This window comes from Phocoena sinus, chromosome 1 (genome assembly GCF_008692025.1).
Source record: "Phocoena sinus isolate mPhoSin1 chromosome 1, mPhoSin1.pri, whole genome shotgun sequence".
NCBI classification, from domain to species: domain Eukaryota; kingdom Metazoa; phylum Chordata; class Mammalia; order Artiodactyla; family Phocoenidae; genus Phocoena; species Phocoena sinus.
Window position 1 is genome coordinate 18,285,623 of NC_045763.1, and position 20,761 is coordinate 18,306,383.

Here is a 20,761-nt window from a genome sequence, read left to right on the forward strand (position 1 = left end):
CCAGCCAGGATGAGAAAATTAGACAATGGAAGCCGAGCACTAGGGAAAGCAGGCATTCTGCGTGGGGAAGAGCTCTGAGCTCGCTGTAGCCTTGGAGAGGGAAGTGATGGAAAAAGAATATAGCAGCTTATTAGGGACTCCCACCCTCTTCAAGTTATAAATATCCCCAGAACCTTGGCTACGTGCCCAGAAGCCTGTTGTCTCTAACTGTACAGGAGACTTCTCTGCCTGGGCTGGGAAAGGGGCTTTTCTTTTGTTTTGCAGATATGTCCACCCACTAAGTGACTTGAATTTTTTTCTTCAAACGTGACTCTAGGCTATGCTTTTATTAGTGAGTGTCCTGTTCCCAGTGCCCAGTTATTTATGGTTAAATTACTCAAGTGTCTAAAAAGAACTAAGACCCTACCCAGCCATGAGGCAGACTCTCCCACGCCCGCTCCTCTTCTCACTCCCAACTGTGAGGCAAGGGATTTTTTTAGATACCACAGAATTGTACCATCCTACCCCATCTAAAATTAATATGGGAACCACAAAAAGTAGAATCGCAGAGGGTCCCCAAGAGGCAGTGTCCTGAGTGGGAAGTGTGTGGGCACCAAGGTCAGAGAGACCTGGGTTGGAATCCAGGCTGTGTATCCCTTGGAAAGACATTTAATCTCTCCAGGCCTATTTCCCTTTCTGTGAAATTGGGTAATTATACCTAAGGTGGTGGTGAGCAGTAAGTGAGATGACTTAAAGCATTCGACACAGAGTGAGCACTCGCATGGTAGTTGGTATTATTATTAATCCTGCCTTTGGTGGCAGGAGAGACTTTCAGAAAGGCCTGTGGATATTTTCACTGGTTCAGAACATCTGGGCAGTCAGAGTAGCTGGATAGCTTTGAGGATCTGCTGATGACCGTATTATCCATAGTGTTTCTGCTGAAAATCCAGAGGGAACTGGAAGTTGGGCCAGTTAGTTGGGTTCAAGAAAACTGGCGTACTGAGCCGAGTAGAGCAGAGGTACTTGGGGCTGCCAAAAACCCAGCAAGGTGAGGCCTTGCACTCCCAGGGAGACCTCTGGGACAAGAAAGAGGGAGATCCGTTCAGACTTTGGCCAAGTAATTGCAGGTTTCTAACTGGGCCGAAGGTGAGGTGAGTGCCTGAGCCCCTCAGCTCAGTGGGGCTCCCTTTTCATCCCTTCTCTGACAGATTGCTTTGTAAACTTTCTTAGGCCTTTTCTTTCCCCTTGTTCCAGAGCTTTAAGTCCTTCTTTGTCCCTCGCCATTCCTTTTATTCCTCAGGCCTGCCTGGGGGCAGGACGACTCTCCAAGCCCAGCTTGGCTGCTTGCCTCCTTCTGTGAGTAAGTGCTTTTCTCTTTCTTCACCTGGGACCCTCCAGAGGCTAGAGGAGAAGAGGGGCAGAGAGCGGATGGAAAGCATGAGTGCATTTGGTGCCCCTGGGTGGGGGTGGCCCCTGAGTGGGGAAGAGAGGGAGGAAAGACAGTGGGTGAGGGGTTTCCTGTTGCAGCCTTCAGCTGGACTCTGAGAGTTGGGGGTCACTGGAGGAGGAGGTGGCTTCCTGCCCCATTGTTCAGGACTTCATTGTTTCCCAGGAATACTTATTGTGTGTGGGTTTTCAATAACCAACTTGGAAAGCTGTGTTTGTTACCATTATTCAGCAAACAATGCGCACCTACTGTGTGTAGAGGCAGCAGCACAGCCTACTACTGGGGAAAGGGGGCAGGAGTACCATTTCATCAGGGTCTCCAATTTAGGCTTTTGACATTATCTCCAAATGGGGTTTTACATTATGTCAGATCCACTGACCAATTTGATCAAAGAGCCTCCTTGTATATCCTGAAGCTTTTTTCTTATTAACAGACCACTGTGCCTGGGGAGCGCTATAAATTATTATATTTTAATAAATCCTATAATTATCTTGTGAGCGGCACAGTTATAATTTTTTGTATTGGAAGCATTCATTTGCTAGACATTGAAAAATATGCCTCAGTATTTGAGATCTTGTTTTGTTATCTCTTCATTTTCAAATATACCAGGAACACTGAAAAAAAAAATCAGGGCTTCTCTTTACCCCTGCTCAGAGCCTCATCTCAGCACAAGGAGCTGGGGACATGGGGGACACCCTGACTTAAAAACTGTTATTGCAGTCCAACTGCTAGAGCATTTGGAGGAGCTAGCTAGTGGGCTTCGAGGAGGGGCAGGCTCACAGCTGCGGGGGCGGGTAGGGGAGGAGTCTTCACAGAGGAGGTAACTTCGGAGCTCGCTTGCAAAGACTGTAGGAGTCTCAGAGGTGGAGAACGAGGCGAGGGAAAGCATTCCAGGCTTCGAGAACAGCATGTGCAAAGTCACGGAGGCGTGAAAGGACAGAGCGTGTTCCAGAATGGTCAGGATTGGGTATGGTTAGAGGGAAGAGTATGGGGGTGGAGAGGCAGGGGGAGGAAGCAGAGCAGGGACAGTCTCTTATGTCCCTTTGCCTGCCTGCCTGTTTGTCTCTGGCTTTGGCTGTGGATCAGCAATGCTGGTGATGAAGTGCAGATTGGGGGGGGGTGGCCTGGGGTGAGAAGAGCAGATTTACTCTGCAGGAGGAGAGGGGAGTGGCCAGGATTGGGAAGCTCTTTATGACCTCATGCATTTCAGCTGGTTTTCTCCTTAGAGAGTCAACATTTTCAAATAATGTAAACAATTGCATTAAAAATGCAAAACAAACTTATTTAGTATTGTTTAACCTATTTAAAGGCATCAAATAGGCCTATATTCACTGAACATATTTACTGTCTCTGTCCTGTACCGGCACTGTGCTGGGAGTTAGGATACTGCCCCCTCACAGTGACTACAGGGCTGCTGTGAGGATTAAATGTGAGAATGGCTGCAAAATGTAAAATGCACGGGCACAGAGGAGGGCCTTGTCACACAGTGGCCATCATGCTTGTAGGAGAGGTAAAATGCGTTACAGATGATTTTTCACCTCCCATCTGTGAGGTGAAATCATGTTTCAAAGTGCATGAACGGAGGCCCAGGTTCAAGTCCAGATTCTGTCTCATAGAAGCAAATTACTCTCTGAGCCTCGGTTCTTTTGGTTTGTAAAAAGAATATAATAATACAGTTCATAGAGACAAAGTAAAATAGTGCTTGCCAGGGGCGGGGGAAGGGGGAAATGGGGAACTGTTTAATAGGAATAGAAGTTAAGGGTTTTTTAAAAAATATTTATTTTATTGACTTATTTGGTTACATTTTGTTTATTTATTTGGTTGCGCTGGGTCTTAGTTGCAGCAGGTGGGCTCCTTAGTTCTGGCTCGCCAGCTCCTTAGTTGTGGCATGGGGACTGTTAGTTGCGGCATGCACGTGGGACCTAGTTCCCTGACCAGGGATCGAACCTGGGCCCCCTGCATTGGGAACGTGGAGTGTTAACGATTGCTCCGCCAGGGAAGCCCCAGAAGTTCAGTTTTGCGAAATGAAAAGAGTTCCTGGAGATTGGCTGCACAGCAATGTGGGTGTACTTAACACTACTGGACTTTATGTACACTTAAAAATGGTTAAGATGGTAAAGTTTTTGTTACGTATATTTTCTCACAATTAAAATTTTTTATTTTTTTTTTTAAATAAATTTATTTTTGGCTGTATTGGGTCTTCGTTGCTGCACACAGACTTTCTCTAGCTGCGGTGAGCGGGGGCTATTCTTCGTTGCGGTGCGTGGGCTTCTCATTGCGGTGGCTTTTCTTGTTGTGGAGCACGGGCTCTAGGCGCATGGGCTTCAGTAGTTGCATCACGTGGGATCAGTAGTTGTGGCGCACGGGCTTAGTTGCTCCGTGGCGTGTGGGATCTTCCCGGACCAGGGCTTGAACCCGTGTCCCCTGCATTGGCAGGCGGATTCTTAACCACTGCACCACCAGGGAAGCCCTCCCACAATTTTTTTTGCACACAAGTTCATTTAATCTAAAACTCACCAGTTCTCAACCCACAAATTTTTTAAAAAAGAACCTAGTTCAGGGGGTCTGAGGATTAGTTGAGACAATATAAAGTACCCCTATACTCATAACAGTAGTTATGAGTACACTAGTCAGGTACTTTGTGTCAGGTATGATTCTAATGAATCCTCACAACAGCCCTATGAGCTATGTGCTATTATTACCATCATTTTACAGATGAAAGACGAAGGCATGGATTTACATAATGTGCCCAAGATACCCAGCTAGTAAATGCTCAAAAATTAATAGATGTTATTTTTTTAATTAATATTTATTCTGGCTGCGCTGCGCCAGGTCTTCGTTGCAGCACGTGGGATCTTCACTGCAGAATGTGGGATCTTTACCTGCGGCATGCGGACTCTTAGTTGCAACATCCATGTGGGATCTAGCTCCCCGACCAGGGATCGAACCCAGGCCCCCTGCATTGGGAGTGTGGAGTCTTACCCACTGGACCACCAGGGAAGTCCCCTTAATAGATATTATTGACACTGTCATAGAAAGGAATTATTATCATTATCATGGTAGAACGCGCTGTAACTACTGGCGTTTCACAGTGCTGTGGGAGTTCTGAGGAACCACCTCTTGTGGCCAGGGTTATCAGAGAAGACTTCGTAGAAGACGTGTATCTGAGGTGAGCCTTGAAGAATGGGTAAGATGTGGACTGGGGTGGAGGAGGGGGAATCGGAATAGGCAGTCACAGTTGGGAAGGTCCATCAGGTTTTCAAGAACAGGACAAATACCTCCCTTAGGCTGGAGCATGAGGGGCAGCAGGGGTGGAAGATAAATCACTAAAGACAGGCAGATGGAAGGGAACTTTGAAAGTCAGACCAGGTATAGCTGGTGAAAATCCACTGAAAATGATTGGGGGAATGATGCTCAGAGCCATGCATGGCTCATGCAGGTAAGGTAGGGACTGTTTTTTGTTTGCTTGTTTATTTGTTTTTGTTCTTTTGGCTGCACCATGTGGTTTCTTAGTTCCGAGACCAGGGACGGAACCTGCGCCCCCTGCATTGGAAGCGTGGAGTCTTAACCACTGGACTGCCAGGGAAGTCCCGGTAGGGAGTGTTTTGAGTTGGGAGACCAGTAGAAGGCCTTGGCATCAGTTGGAGAAAAAAGAAGACCTGAGAGAAGATGTTAATGGTGATGGCAATGGAGGGAAGGATTGGGTAAGGTAGAGACTATAAAATGATAAAATGAAGAGGGCAAGGGAAAAGGCTCAAAGATGGTTCTAAGTAATGAACTAGTTGACAAATAGAAAAGACAGAAGAGGGGATTTAAGAAAGAGAAGATGTGAATTCAGTTTGTGATTAATTGTATTGAGAGGGCCAGTGGGGTACTTGGAGTAGATATCCAGATAGGCACTTGGTGACTGAAGTCTCAAGCTCAAAAACATAAAAAACCTCAGAGCTAAAGACAGAAATTTGGTAGTCTGGATGAGACTACTAAGAAAGACTTCTCTGTAGTATTTCAGGTTTCTGTAACATTTGAAATCCTCTTTTAAACTGGTCATAGGATCTTTTTTTTTCTTTATTGGAGTATAATTGCTTTACAATGGTGTGTTAGTTTCTGCTTTATAACAAAGTGAATCAGTTATACATATACATGGTCATAGGATCTTGACTCTGGTTTTCAAGGTCATTTGGCCCTAACATTCCTGGTGAGACCTTCTTTCCTCCATCCCAACCATGTTGCTTCTCTGTTTCACCTAATGTCGTCTTTTTCCTCCTGTAAGGTAGCAGCTATCTCCCTCCCCCTAGGAAGCCTTTCAGGGAGGTAGAGTTAACACTAACTCCCTTGAAGCTCGCACCCTCTTCATCTTTTTTTTTTTTTTTTTCCTCTTCATCTTTGATATTAGGGAGGCGATGGGGTTAAACCATGTATTCTGGCCAACAGCATGTGCAAAGCCTGTGTGACGAGGAGGAACACAGCACGGCCAGTATGGCTGGAGCATAAAGTGTCGGGGAGAGGCAGAGGCCAGCCCTGCAGGGCCTTATAGGCCCTGCCAAGAGTAGCGGGAAAAAATGGAAGGTTGCAAATGGGGGTGGTGGAGTGGTGGGGCAGGGGCTGTAACATGATCAGACTTGCCATTTTGAAAAGCCTATTCTGGTCAGCGCAGTGGAGAGCATGAACTGGAGGGGGTCCTGGGCGGACACAGGAAGACCAGTGGGGAGGGTATTGACGCCTGCTGATGTGAACACAGTCTGAGGCCTATTCATGCTTTTCTGTGTCCTTTTGCGAATGTAGATGTGTACTGTATAGATGTGCGAACTGGAGCCAACTTGTTCTTCTGCTGTTTAATCTGACTCATGTCCTTTGTAAACAGTAAGGTTATTGAGTTTTGTATTTTTTCCTATGCTGTAAATCCATGTGACACCGGGAGCACAATGGACATTTAGACTGTGACTATTGAAGATCGCCCCAGGGTGGCATATTTAAAAAGCCCAAAAGTAACATTTATTGATATTATTATATTAATAGTGGTTGCTATTTTGTTCTGCTTTTGATTTCTAGACGTTTGGATGGAGGAATAGATAATGCAGAGAAAAATCTGGATGTCTCAGCCAGTACTCCTCAAGTGTGGTCTGTGGACCAGCCGCATTGGCATCACCTGGGAGCTCGTTAGAAAAGAAGAACCTCTCAGGCCCCACCCCAGACCCACTGAATCAGAATCTGCGTTTTAAGATGATCCCCAGGGGATTCCCACCTATATTACAGTTTAAAAAGCACCTGGGTATCTAAGCAACATCCTTCTATACTTCTGTGGGTAATATTCATACCTCAGGCTTTATCACACCCCATCTGGTATGGAAGTCTCTACCTGTGGCTTCTTCCCCTGCCAGGCTGGGAGCTCCTGGAAGGTAGAGGCCGAGCACTGTGTATGGCCCTGGATTTCTCATAGCATAAAGCACAATGACAGGTGGCAGGAGACCTGGGTTTCCATCCTGGATCTGCCATTTATGAGCTGTGTGTATTGTATCTTCTGTGAGAGGATTTTCAGTCCTTCCAAAGGACCCACCCCAAATCTGACCGCTGAAAACCTGGAGATGGTGGCAGGTTTCTGTACACAGTTTATTTACAGGCTTCATCTACAGGAGGAGGCACTTGGGTAGAAGGAAGAAGGTGATAACCAATTCCGCCAGGGCACGTAAGAAACTTGGGCTGAAGTTACCCCAACAGCTACCCTAAGTGTGAACCAAGGCAGATGGAAACTCTATGAAGCAGGCACTAGTACCACTCCCATTTTTGATGGGTAAGGAAATGGCTCAGAGAGGTTAAGTGACTTGCCCAAGCTCCCAGGAGTTCACAGGCTCTTACGCGTTAGTTATTTTAGAAAACACAGTCCAGGAGCCTCAGCCTGGGGCTGCTGGAAGGCCAGGGACAGTCAGCGACTGAGACCCAGGACAGACCCACCAGACCTGCCCCCAAGGCTTTTCCAGAAGGTTCCAGATTTGCCTAAAATTCCTATCAGCTTAAAAAGCAAGCCAATTGGGGCTTCCCTGGTGGCGCAGTGGTTGAGCGTCCGCCTGCCGATGCAGGGGACACGGGTTCGTGCCCCGGTCCGGGAAGATCCCACATGCCGCGGAGCGGCTGGGCCATGGCCGCTGAGCCTGCGCGTCCGGGGCCTGCTCCGCAACGGGAGAGGCCACAACAGTGAGAGGCCCGTGTACCGCAAAAAAAAAAAAAAAAAAAAAAAAAAAGCAAGCCAATTTCATCACGGGAGAAACACAACAAGGGCCCTTGTGCACTGCAGACTTCCTCTGTAGCTCAGGCCACAGTAGAGCTGTGAGGAACGCATTGCCTGGGCCTGGATGGGTTCCAAGGCTCAGGACCTCCCAGGGGCCACCAAACTCGGCTACCACTGTACACTTCACTCAGAAACCCTCAGCTCAAGATGATGTGTCCCCTGCCTAGAGGGACCAGGTCTGGAGTCCTCAAAGGCCCCCAAACAAGCTAGGAACAGGGAATAGCAGAGAGTCTGGGAAGAGATGAGGAGTGGGGAAGAAATCTTTCTACACGATGTGGAAGTCATATCTGCCTAAGCCAAACCATGTGCCAACTGTTCTGCACGTGTGATTCACGGTGGGGTGGGTAAGATTTGAGTCGGTCTGGTAGTTTCCAACTCAGAAAAGGCCAAGAGGTTCAGATGTGAAGGAAGGGACTCAAAGCAAAGGTCTACCAGTCACTGTCAAAGATACGGCACCTCAGCTCTGAGGCTCTGAGTTTCTACAAGAGGTCTGTCAACACGGACTAAGCATTGTACCCCAATTAGCCTCCCCCTATTAGTCAATCACTATTAATAACTGATTATTAATTTGTAAAAGAATTCTCCCTCTGATCCCTAATGCCCCATTCAGAGTTAAGTACTTTTCTTCGTTTTAATTTTTATTTTTCTCCAGTTACGATGGCTTAGTGCTTTCTCTTTGTTCTTCCTCACCTTGTTCACTGAAATCCTGGCTGGTGGTTCTATCAGCAGAACTACAAAACCAAAAAGGCAACAGTGTTTTAGAACTTTCTTTGCCGTGACTCAGGGAGGCTAGAGGCAGGTGGAGGGACATGAAAAGGAAGGTGGGGTCTGGAGCCACACAGACCAGAGTCCAGATCCCAGCTCTGCCATTATTAGCAGTGTGACCCCGAACAAATCACTCATCTCCATAACGGGATCATAATGCCGATCAACGCAGAAAAGTATATCAAGTAATGAATGGAGATGCGATGGCGGACATGCAGTAGGCTCTCAATTTATGGTCAGAAATAACACCGTGATTATTACTAATAGCTTGGTTAGACTTTAGGTCTCCCACATGGCAATGGACACTACCTGAAAATTTTGTCAGAAGCCATGTAGCTGCCACCTCTAGTGGGACCTGCCTCTCCAACTTCCGAATTCCAGTTTCTCTCCAGGAATCAGGGAGGAGGAGCTGGGTTTGGAGCTTTTGCCCAATAGTAACACAATAGCTACAATTGATTGAGCACTTACTCTGGGCTAGGCGGCATTAACGTATATTAACTCATTTCATCCTCACAGCCACCCTGTGAGATAGGCACTGTCATATCTCTTCCATTTTCACAGGTAAAGAAGCAATTCAGACAGGTTAAATGACTTGCCGAAGCTCCCATAATACTAATAGGTAACAAACTCACAATAATGAGAATGGTGGTTTCTATGTACCAGGCACGTATGTGCTCAGGGCTTTTTTGTATGGCTGTACAGCTTGTTCACTGCACAAGAGAGCTTGGCCAAAGGGGCAGGTTGGGGCTGAAACTCAGCCCCTGCTCATTGCCAAGCTCTGTACCCTGGTGCAAGGCTGTGTCTACGTGGAGGCAATGACACTTCTTTCTAATTTGACAAAGATACCACATGAGCTATCAGAGGCCCTGTTAATTCTTTATGTGTATTACCTTCTCAATCCTCAAAACAGCTCTGTGGGCTAAGTATTCCTACCCTTATTTTATAGATGAGGAAATCCAGACCTAGAGAGTTCAGGTCATTTGTAAGTCATAAAGCTAGGATTTGAGCCTGATACCAAAGCCCATGCTCTAAACCAGTAGGCCATTATACTGGCCCCATCCCTAAGTGAATAAAAGAAAAATACATAATTGTCTGACTTTTACCCTAAAATACATGGCAGTTCTTATGAGGCCCCATGGCTGTTGAGGCCCTACATAAAGTTGTAGAAAACTCAATCGATCAGGAATGTGGAGTACTGTCTTTCGGTGCTCGAAACTCTGTGACTTTATGCTTGTTAACCATTTCAGTAGCTCAATTTCCTCATCTGAAAATGAGAGTAATATTATAAAGGAACATTTCTCTTAGTTGTTGCAAAGTGTGTGTGCATATGTAATAATTGTCACATCACCCATGGGAGGAGAGTGACACGCTCAGGGTCACCCAGCGAGTAGGGCAGAGCGGAGACCTGAAACCAGGGCTCCTGACTCCCAGTCCCACGCTCAGTCCTTGCTAAGTACCTTACAATTTTAAGAGCACCTGCAGCCTGCCCGGTGGCCCAGACATTACACAGCACACATGCAAGTCAGATGGTACTGTAACCGTACATTAACCATGTGACCACACTCAGTTGTTTCAGAAGACGAGGCAGGAAGGAGCACTGTGAAGGGAGTCTTTGCTTGGCTCCCATGCCTGAAAACAAAACCGCTGCCTCTGCAGGGGCTGGGGCCCACCTGGGTTACAGCCTTGGGTAATGTAAGGCTTTTCCAGAGCTGCTCTAGGAGGGGAGGATGACCTGGGAGCGTCTGGGGGCAACGCTGTCTCCTCATCCCTGGCTGTGACCAGGTTCAAAGGAAAGACCATCTGTGGAACCACTTTGCAGAGAGGCGTGGTCCAAATGCAGAGTGCTATTGTTTTCCCTCCCCTCTGTGGATCCCAGGAGGCTGATTCCATCTGTGTTCGAATGACAGACTTGCCCTTCCTGTGATAAAATGCGGGCTGCTGTCCCCACCCCAGCTGGGTGCTTTCCAAAAAAAAACATGCACATACACATGTACAGTGTCCCCACCTCCCCAAAACAACCCACCACTATCTCCAGCTCTGCAGGCCTGCTCTGTGGAGGCTGGCAAGCCCCCCATGTATGAGGTCCCTTTTGGGCTGTGGGCATCCTACTCCTTATGTGGGCAGCATCTGTGGATGACAGGGAAGGAAGAAAGATACAGATACAGATAATACAGACCTTCCAGCGATTGCCACATTCATTGCATAAGACAAAGGTAGTCATGGGCTCATCAGCACTGCGTGTCTGCACCTGAGAGAAAAAGAGAGCAGAGACCACTCATGAAGTCACTTTCCTGCTCTAGGACCTGCTATGGCTCCCACTGTCTGTAGAAGTAGGTCCAAATCCCAGAGGCTGGCACCATTACTCCCACTCCACTTTGGCAATTCCCTTATCACTAAGAATTCCATTGTGTATTCATATGTTTTCCATCAGCTCACTTCCAGTATCTCCCTGGCTCAACCTGACCTTTGCACTCTCACTCTTTGTTGTTGATTCTTCCGAACTGATCTGTCTTCTCTTGCTTCAAGACTCATCTCCTACTGGAAAAATGAACACATCCTATTGGATGTACCTCTCTGATCAGAACTGAGTGAGCTGGAAGCAACCTTAGGGATCATCCAGTTTGTTGTTTATTTTACAGGTGGAAGAACTGAGACCCAGAGAGGAAAAGGGATTTGAAGATCATTGGGGATATTTAATATTGTTTTCTAGTTTCTCATCCCCTTAACCAGACCATTCAGGCGCAGAAACCAGGTTTCCCACAGCAAATCCCTGGTATTTCCAGATTTGACAATTGCTGTTCTGATTTTCTGCAGCCAACCCTGGATGGCCATGACATGTAGCAAGTTGTTGCTTTGTGGACACTCAGCTATGAACATGTCAGCTGGAGTCTGTGGAGTGGGGGGAAGTCCCCCTTCTAATGGGTGAGTCCAGCAGTGGGCCAGGAGGACACAGCCTAGCACAGCCTTGTCACTGCAGAGCAATGACACCTGAGGAAGGATACCACTGGGGTCTCTCTGTGGAGAGAGAACTTTGCGAATGGGCATTTGGCTTCTGGTGGGAGGCAATGCACAGGAGGCACGTCACTCCACAGGGAAACGTGCTTGGAAGGGAGCAGGAACTTGCACACACATCTCCAGATTCCTGAACTAGAATTCTCCAAGAGACTCCTGAAGGGCAAGGCTCACTATTTCTGCTGTAGCCACAGATCCCCAAGGGCAAGGTGCTCTGATAAATCTTGCTTGAGAGCAGATGGGGGAATGAACAGAGTTCTAGAGTGACAAAGCACCAGTTAGAATCCAAGAATATCGGTGCCCCAAGGGCATAACACATACAACCCAGAGACAGCTTTTAAGTCTCAGAGAAGAGGCCTCCACAGCCTCCCACGGCTCCCCATGCCAGGGCAGTGGTCTTCACCCTTACCTTACGACTCGGGGCTAAATCCCTTAGGCTTTACTACCAAGTTGGCTGTATTGCAGGCAGAAAGGTCTGGATCTGGGTTTATTAACATCTCTGCCACGGTCTTTGCCGCCTTAGACAAAGCCGCAAAACTTGTCCCCGTCTGGACCTCGGCTTCCTTGTGTGTAAAGTGAGCGACAGAGTTTTTATTGCTAAGTTCCCTTCCAACCATTTGTGACTGTACAGTTGTTCTGTGCCCTGTGAGTCTGGTCCCTCTTATTCTTGCTTCAGGGCAGGCCAGAACACGCTGGCCAAGCCTCACAGACTCAGATCTGGGTGCTTCTGCATGCATCTTTTCTAGAAGCCACAGATGTTGGTGTACCAAGACTTGCCCTTCTCTCTGCAGCCCAGGGTTTTAGCCCTTTCTCCCCGCTGGCTTGTCCCTAAGCTTCTCCTGGCCCCTGTCACCTCCTCCCCCACTGGCCCCTCCCCCACCCCATACCTGGTTATAGGTGCAGTTTTTCTTCTTGCATTTGCTGCACTGGAAGAGGTCGGTGGTGGTGCCGCCTGTCTTGGCCATCTGGTGCTCACGGATGGCCTCTTGGGTCATGGCGTTCCTCAACTCCCTCAGCTCATCACTGGCCATTTCCTGGAGAGAAATGAGTCTGCCCTTCAGGGCCAGGGAGCCCCAGGAGCCCTGGCCCTGTCCCAGCTGGGAAAAGCCTTTATCAGAAGAGTCCCCATTCTGCCTTTGGGTGGAAGGTCAAACTCGGGTGCTCCAACTGGGCCAAGTACAGTAGGGCACATATAGGAGGGTACAAGGCAAACAGCTTCCCCCAGGATCAACACTCTTGTGTACATCTCCTCAGGTACTCTTGTGTACCTTCCTGCTTAATCTGACTTGATTACTGACCACCTGATCTATGATGTTCCCCTTGTCCTTCCAGTCTGGACTTGACCCACTGCCCGTCTGAGCTGGGATCCCTGCCCGGCCAGGCCATTCTGCCTGGTGGGAACCTTGGTCTCGACTATTCATGACTTACTGCTGTTAACCCCACCCACGCAGGACCTGAAGCTCCTGGGTTCACACAACTAACTGCTCACCTGTGATTGCATCATGGAATATCTTTTTCTATAAGTTCCTACAGAACAGAGCCTCCTGTCTCTCGTCAGCTCACTGTAGGCACTTAGTGTCTGCATTATCCAGGTCCTCCCCTTTTCTGTCCCTCCCCTGGCCATTTGACTTGCCTTGAACGTCTTCCAGAAGAGAGCAGAGAGGGAGACACTCAAACTGGAGAGAGCTCTAGTTAGTGTTGGTTTGGGGGGAGGAAGATGGCTGAAGCTAATTTTTTTCCTTTTTAAGATTTTTTTGATGTGGACCATTTCTAAAGTCTTTAATGAATCTGTCACAACACTGCCTCCGCTTCTATGCTTTGGTTTTTCGGCCGAGAGGCATGGGGGATCCCAGCTCCCCAGCCAGGGATGGAACACACACCCCTTGCACTGGAAGGCAAAGTCCCAGCCACTGGACCGCTGGGGAAGTCCCGAAGCTAATGTTAAAAGATTTGGGGAGTTCCCTGGTGGTCTACTGGTTAGGATTCACTGCTTTCACTGCTGTGGCCTGGGTTCAATCCCCGGTCAGGGAACTAAGATCCCGCAAGCCATGAGGCACGGCCAAAAAAAAAAAAAAAACAACGAAACTTTTTTTTTTTTTTTAAAGAGGATTTGGCACTGGCTAAGCATTTTAATTATTGCCATCTAGCATGACCCCTTAAACTGTGGGGAACAGAGTTGGTACAAAGGTCAAACACATTTAGTATGCTGACTGCTACATTATCACCACTTGGGTTTCTTGACAAAATGCAGATTCCTATGAATCCAAAACTCTAAGGGCAGGTCCAGGAATATGCATTTTTATTAGTGCCCCCAAGTTATCCTAGTACACACACGAATGTCCTACTGTGTCAAATTCAAGGACTAGGTCCTAACCAATGGCAGGGGTATATACAAAAACAAGTCAACCCCAGGCCATATAAGCAAAACCAGCTGACTTTAATGTTGGGGGACTTTCCAGAGCATAATACATTTATTCATTCAAAATGTATTGGATGTCAATTTCTTGAATGCCTTTCACTGCACTGGTGTGCTGGTAGACTGGCTTTGGCTGCAGTGGTGGCTAATTTGTAGCATTTACCGATTTCCATGGTGTAAACACTCCCACCATGGCCATTTTCAAGCTACTAATGTGATATAACTGAATGCAGAGTTGGGAAGAGCTACACATAAATCATCTCTCCCGAGCTGGTAGGAGCTGGCTCCAGCCTACCACTGCCTCTAAGCCCTAAGGATTCAGACCTGATTTGGTTCCTGTCCCCAGGTAATGCTAATCTAGTAGAACAGCCAAACATTTAAGCAAGATTGCAAGATAGTGTAGGAGGTACTAAAGCAAAGGTATACAAAGTGTAGGGAAAGCCCATATGGGGGCAGGTAGGCTCATTAAAGAAGCTGACACCTTCACCAGTCTTGAAAGATAAGCAGGACTTCCTGAGGGGGATGGCACAAGAGAATGATAGATGCCAGAGATCAGAGGACAAGAATAACATGTTTGGGGAAGGGTACTCAGTGTGGGTCAAGGTGAGGAGTGTGGGAGATGTGGCTGTGGGTCAGACTGTGCCAGCTGAGAAATAAACCGGAAATCAACTATGCTTCAATTAAAAAAAAAAGAAAAGACAAGAAATAGAGCTCAGGAGAACTCTATCCACTTACCAATCCATTTACCTATCTCTTCCTGCCTCATTTAGGAGGCAGCATCAAAGACACACGGGGTCAGTACAGTAATATAGAAAATAAGGTCGAAAATGAGGAAAATAAGTGTAGAGATGACACTGGATCTTCACGTCATGTACAATGTGAATTTGCTAAATATTTGTTGAGTACTTATGACACACCAGGCACTGGCTTTGACGCTGGGAACAAAACCCCTCTCCTTGTGGGCTGCCAGTATGTCCACTCAACAGCTCTAATGGGTATCTCAGAATCTGCCCCATTCTTTGAATCATCTGGGTTTGAGAGAAAAAGAGAGGAGGAAGAATGAGGGAATCAGGTGGACCAGGAAAGAGACATAAAAAGGGAGTTAGGGAGACACAGGAGGCAGAGAGGGATGTCCACGCACTCACACAGGCATCAGCTGCCCCAGGCGCTGCCTGACGGGAGCCTCTGGCCTCTGAGCCACAGCACAGCAGGCAGCCCAACCCCAAGCTATTATTTTTCTTTTTTCTTTGTTTTTTTTTTTTTTTTGCGGTAAGCGGGCCTCTCACTGTTGTGGCCTCTCCCGTTGCGGAGCACAGGCTCCGGACACGCAGGCTCAGCGGCCATGGCCCACGGCTCACGGGCCCAGCCGCTCCGCGGCACGTGGGATCCCCCCCAGACCGGGGCACGAACCCGTGCCCCCCGCATCGGCAGGCGGACTCCCAACCACTGTGCCACCAGGGAAGCCCCATCTTTTAAAAAATATTTATTTATTTGGCTGTGTCGGGTCTTCGTTGCGGCACGTGGGATCATGCACTCGTTGTGGTGCACGGGCTTCTCTCTAGTTGTGGCGCATGGGCTTAGCTGCTCTGCAGCATGTGGAATCTTAGTTCCCTGACCAGGGATCGAACCTGGGCCCCCTGCATTGGGAGCACAGAGTCTTAACCACTGGACCACCAGGGAAGTCCAATCCTCTATTTCTTATAAAAGCTTCCTGCCTAGAGCAAAAGTTGACCCCAGGAAGGAGGGCTCCTGGGCCTCCGTTGCCTGGGTTGCGGGCAGGGGGCTCCTCAGCGGCTGGCATTGGCAGTCCCTGTGGAGGGCGTGATGCAGTCCTGGCTTGCTGCCTTTGGCCTGGTCAGCCTCTTCTTGGGCCTGTGTTGATCACCCGATTCTCTTGCCCTGTTCTAGTGAATAGTCCTTGGATGGGGCCAGACTTGGCCGGTTCCTTTGCTGAGACTTCTGGGGCCTGTCTTTGTCCTAATTCAGTCACCCAGCTCTGTTCTGGCCTCCAGCTTCTGGGAACTTGCTGGGTTTGGCTCACACCTGTGCCTACACCTTGCTCTTGGTTCTCCGGGGCCTGGTTTCCCAATGTTTCTGGAACTGCCTGTAAGACAGTCTCTTGATAGCATTCCCATGACACACACACAAAGAGAAGCCGAGGGACCCCAGAGCCACAGGGTGAGGGCCAGAGAGAAGGAAATGCAGGCTGGATTCCCATCAAAGTCACAGCTTCACCTCACAGGGAAGGATAATACTCTGTTAAGCCAAGTTGCAATTTGTAACTCTGGGTATATGTTGTCATTTGCCTAAAAAGAGCATATATTTTAGATTAAGCCAAAAGATATCCCTGTCCGCCGGTGCCAAGTTCCCCATTTTATCCTAAAGCCAGGGCTCTTTGTAAAATTTTGGGTATTTGAGGAAAGCAGCAAACCCTCTTCTCAGAAAAATGAACACGTACGTATTACATAACACACACAGCACGCACCTGCATACACCACACACTAACCACAGACACCACACACACAGACGCTACATCACACAAACCACACATACATACACATCACGCACACCATAAACACACAGAGGCACACTCTTGACAATAGTTTCAGAGGGTTCCCAGACACCCCAAGGCACACCCAGACTCCAGGACGTCAGTGCGTCTCCCCTCCCCTTCTCGGGGCCGCTTGGATTTAGTAGCGCTTTTGCAGTGCCATTGCCACGTGCTTGCGGGGAATCCCCTGAGTTAGCTCTGGCGGCAAAGAGCCACTCATACCTGAGGATGTACAAAGGTCTTTCCAAGACAGAGACTCTGAAATAAACAGATCTGGGATCAAATCCTCATCATCACTTATGAGCTGAGGGTGGCCTCAGTTTTCTCATCCACAAAATGGGGATAATATTTCCTCTTTGATAGCACTGTGATGAAATGGCCAGTGAATGGGCCTAACATATACTAATTCCTGGGAGGGCTTTACTTGCCTTAACCTTCTAAACACTTCACATGTGTTAACTCATTCAATCCTTCATGGGATAGCTGTTATTACTTCCACTTTACGGACGAGAAAACTGAGACACAAAGGGGTTAAGTGGCTGGTCTAAGATCACACAGCTAAGTGGCACAGGCAGAAGTCAAACCCGGGCAGTTCGGCCCAGGCCCCGTGCTCCTAACCACTGCACATACTTCCTCAAACAGGCTTGTTCCCTTTACCTTCCCTTACTGACCCCTTCAAACTGGGTCAATCCTTCCCTCCCGTAAGCTCCCGTGGTGGCTCTGTCATGGCAGCCACCACCTCTGTATCATATGTATTTGTATACATGTCTGTCCCCGCACCTTGGGCTGTGCTCCATGGAGTCAGGGACTCCGATTCTGGCTTTGGCCCAGAGCTGGGTAATGGGATATAGGACTGAACGAGGCAGAAGAGGGAGGCAGATCACAAGGCAGGGAGGAGAGGGTGCTCCGGGGCCAGACAGCTTGGCTCCTGGCATCGACCTTTTCTAGCTGTGTGCACGGGCAGGTCACTTAAGTCCTCTGAGCCTCAGTATCCTCGCCTATAAGATGGAGATGATAAACATTTCTGTCTCGGTTGGTGTGAAGCTAGAACTGGCCAGCACACCGAAGCGATTAGCACAGCGCTGAAGACATGGTAGCTGTGTTCACTGTCCTGATGGTCCAGGGGCCCTGAGGGATGGGGAGTCTTAGACGGTCCGGCTAGGGAAGCCCCTGGTTCATCACTGAGTTACAAGCCACTGCCTCTCAGACCTGGGCAAGGCTGGAGGGGCCCGGCCCCTTGTCCCACCACACAGAGGTCCCGGCCCCGACTCTCACCTCTGCCGTCATCTTGGCAATGAGCCCAGAGGAGATGGCCCCGCTGAGCACGTTCCGCCTCAGGCCGGGGTTCCTGGGGTCCTTGAGGTTGCTGATGCGGCTGCGCACGCGGTTCCGGTACTTCATATCTGTGCTCTTGAGCTCCTGGTAGATATGTGACATAGTCAAGGGCCGGCCAGCCACTTGCAGGGGAGCACAGAAGGACGGGGAGCCTGTCCCTGAAGGCCGAGGAGCTGCAAGGCCACCTCTTCCCTTCCTTGGACTTATACAAGTGGTCAGGCACCTTTGTGGCCTCTGATTCCCCAAGTAGGGGGTCTCACTTGGGCATTTGGGGTCAGCTGCATATCAAGGAAAGGAAATAGCCTCCAAGGTGACAGCAGGTCATCTCAAGCGCTGTGGTGTCAGGGACCCCAGGAATGGGCAGCCTGGGTTTGTCTAAGCCTCTTGTGTGACCTCAGGTGAGTCCCATGACCTCTTTTGGGCCTCGGCTTCCTTATTTGTAAATAAAAGGCCGTTATGAGGATTCCGTGAGCTAAGCTGCGTGAGGCACTAGCGTGGTGTCTGGGGCATGTCAAGTGCTCAACATTTAGGGGCTAAGATGACAGTGATGACGATAGCCTCTAGTTTGAAAGGGCCTCTGGAAGTTGTAAGTCCAGCCATCAGAGGAAAACATAAGATAAGATTAGGGGCCACGTGTCTAAGGCTCCAGGCAGTATTGCAATAAAGAAATCGTTGAGTTTTGTTTACTCTGGTGTTGCCAACATATTAGAGCATAGACCCACCTGCCTGCCTCTCCTCCCTTTTCTCTGGGAATACCTATCGTGGAACCCACTTTGGGAATTGCTGGTCAGAGTTACTTTGCTCATTAATGGATGAAGAAGATGAGGCTTAGAAAGGGTGCAGGCCCTTGCTCAAGGTCACAGGGCACATTCCCAGCAGAGCCAAGGCTGGAAGCCAGACCCCCTCCTAACCGTAATGCTCTCTCCACTCACCCCGCAGGAGGTTGCCCCTGGCCACCGACCACAGTGAGTTATCTGTCCAGACACTGCATCCCAGACAGGCCTCCCCCCCAAAACCTTCTCCATCCTCTGGAGGACCTCAGGGAACAAAGCCACATTTTCTTCGTCTCCTAAGCTAAGAAGAATCAGGAAGATGAAGCCTTTGCTGGGAAAAACCATATACAAGAAAGAGAACATGGGGAATGTGGGAAAATGGACACAGCTGGCTTTCTCGAAGTGGCGGGAGGGAAGGTGGTGTTATTTATGTTTTCCTTGATTGTTGTTTGCACAATACAACTATGAAAAGAAAGAATATGCCCTAATCCATTTGAAAGCCAAAATATTTGTTTAAAAATCTGTGTTTGAGATTCTTGGAGGTGGGGATTTGCTTGATATGTGGGGACAACAGGGCTGGCAATCCTTTCATCAGCCTCTTCCTGAGTCTGCCTCCATTTCCTGAGGTCACAGAGGGGGATGAGGTGGAGTGCAGACCTAGGGATCATAGGCCCCTACCCCCAAAACGAGCATATGTGAGCCCCACGGCTGCCATGTTAGTCCTGGGTTGCTCCAAAGAGGTCAGATCTTTTTTAGGACATAGAGCTTTCAAGCCCCCAAATTTATCCTTCCCCTGACTTCCCACCACCTAAGAACAAAGAGCTAAAGCGTTGGTGCAGCTTTGATTTCCTGTCCTTCAGAAGAGGGTCGTTCAGAGGAGGGAAGGCCAGCAGTGGAACTATGGACTGGATCATCCACCTTTGTCTCAACTGGGCTTGAAGGTGGAGGGACCTGCTTGGAGGGACAACTGTTTGGGAGAAAACAAAGACGAAGCTCCTGAGAGTTCTGATACCTCATGTTCTGTGTTACTGAATTAATTGGAAATTATGAAAATGTACTTGGAGAGGTGTTAGATTAGCTCAAGAAGTGCTGGTTAATAACTAAATGATGGTGGAGGGAAACTCCCAGATATGTTGAAAGATAATAGGGTGGTTCTCAGGCAGGAGATGGAAGCAGGAAGTTTGTTTTCTGAGATGGCCCCTGTACCTTCCCAACCCCAGCTGAGCCCCTAGGTAGAGCCCAGAAGGCCAGAAAAGGGCCTTAATGGGACACTCACACCCCTGTTCCCTGGGGATTCTGTTCCCACCCTCCATACCTTTTTGATATGCAAAGCTTTGTCTCCAGTAGAAGGAATTCCATGCATTCATTCAGTGGGGCACAGTGTGGAGGGATTCCCCCTCCAAGACAGAAATCTTGGGAATTCCCCGGTGGTCCAGTGGTTAGGACTCCACGCTACCACTGCAGGGGGCCCGGGTTTGATACCTGGTCAGGGGACTAAGATCCCTGAATGCTGTGTGGTGCGACCAAAAAAAAAAAAAAAATCTTTCGGTGCAATCGGCCATATCACATGGTAGTCACCTCCTCTGTCTAGACAAGGCTGCCTTCAGATAGTGGAAGCATGGTGCATAAGGGAAGAACTCAGGACATGGAATCCAAAGACCATGGTTTTCAGTTCAGCTTTGATACTCAGTAGTTCCCGAGCCTCAGTTTCCTCATCTGTAAAATGGGAACAACAGCCCCTGCCTCACAGAGATTATTGCAAGTATTAACAGAGGTAGGAAGTGTCAACTGCCCAGGACACAGTGCCTGGTACATATTTAGGGGGTCAAACATGGGAGCTGTTATCTTCAGAGGAGGAAGAGAGGGAAGGGCTGAGCACAAGGAATGCTGTCCTCTCTCTGTCTCGACTCATTGACAATGTCACAACCCAGGCACGTCAAGACACAGCCTGAGGACTTCCCTGGAGGTCCAGTGGTTAAGACTTCGCCTTCCAATGTAGGGGATGCAGGTTCGATCCCTGGTTGGGGAGTTGAGATCCCACATATCTCATGACCAAAAACCAAAACATAAAACAGAAGCAATATTGTAACAAATTCAACAAAGACTTCAAAAAATGGTCCACATAAAAAAAAAAAAAAATCTTAAAAAAAGACACAGCCTGTCTGAGCCCTCAGGTTCTACAGTCACATTTTCTGGGCTC

The 20,761-nt window shown here is 48.6% G+C and overlaps 1 protein-coding gene and 1 non-coding gene across 2 annotated transcripts in view; both read right to left on the reverse strand.

Annotated features, from left to right (window-relative positions):
- Positions 1 to 7,663: 7,663 nt before the first annotated feature.
- Positions 7,664 to 20,761, reverse strand: part of TCEA3 (transcription elongation factor A3) — a 36,234-nt gene continuing 23,136 nt past the window's right edge. Inside the window, exons 8-11 of the mRNA XM_032622408.1 lie at positions 17,729 to 17,883; positions 12,374 to 12,520; positions 10,651 to 10,722; positions 7,664 to 8,440 (exon numbers count right to left, since the gene is read on the reverse strand). Of these exons, the coding sequence (XP_032478299.1) occupies positions 8,432 to 8,440; positions 10,651 to 10,722; positions 12,374 to 12,520; positions 17,729 to 17,883 (383 nt within the window). The 3' untranslated portion in view covers positions 7,664 to 8,431. The remainder of the gene's footprint in view (positions 8,441 to 10,650; positions 10,723 to 12,373; positions 12,521 to 17,728; positions 17,884 to 20,761) is intronic.
- On the reverse strand, positions 15,510 to 15,582 carry TRNAG-CCC. Its single transcript has one exon. It is a non-coding gene; the product is annotated as a tRNA-Gly (tRNA).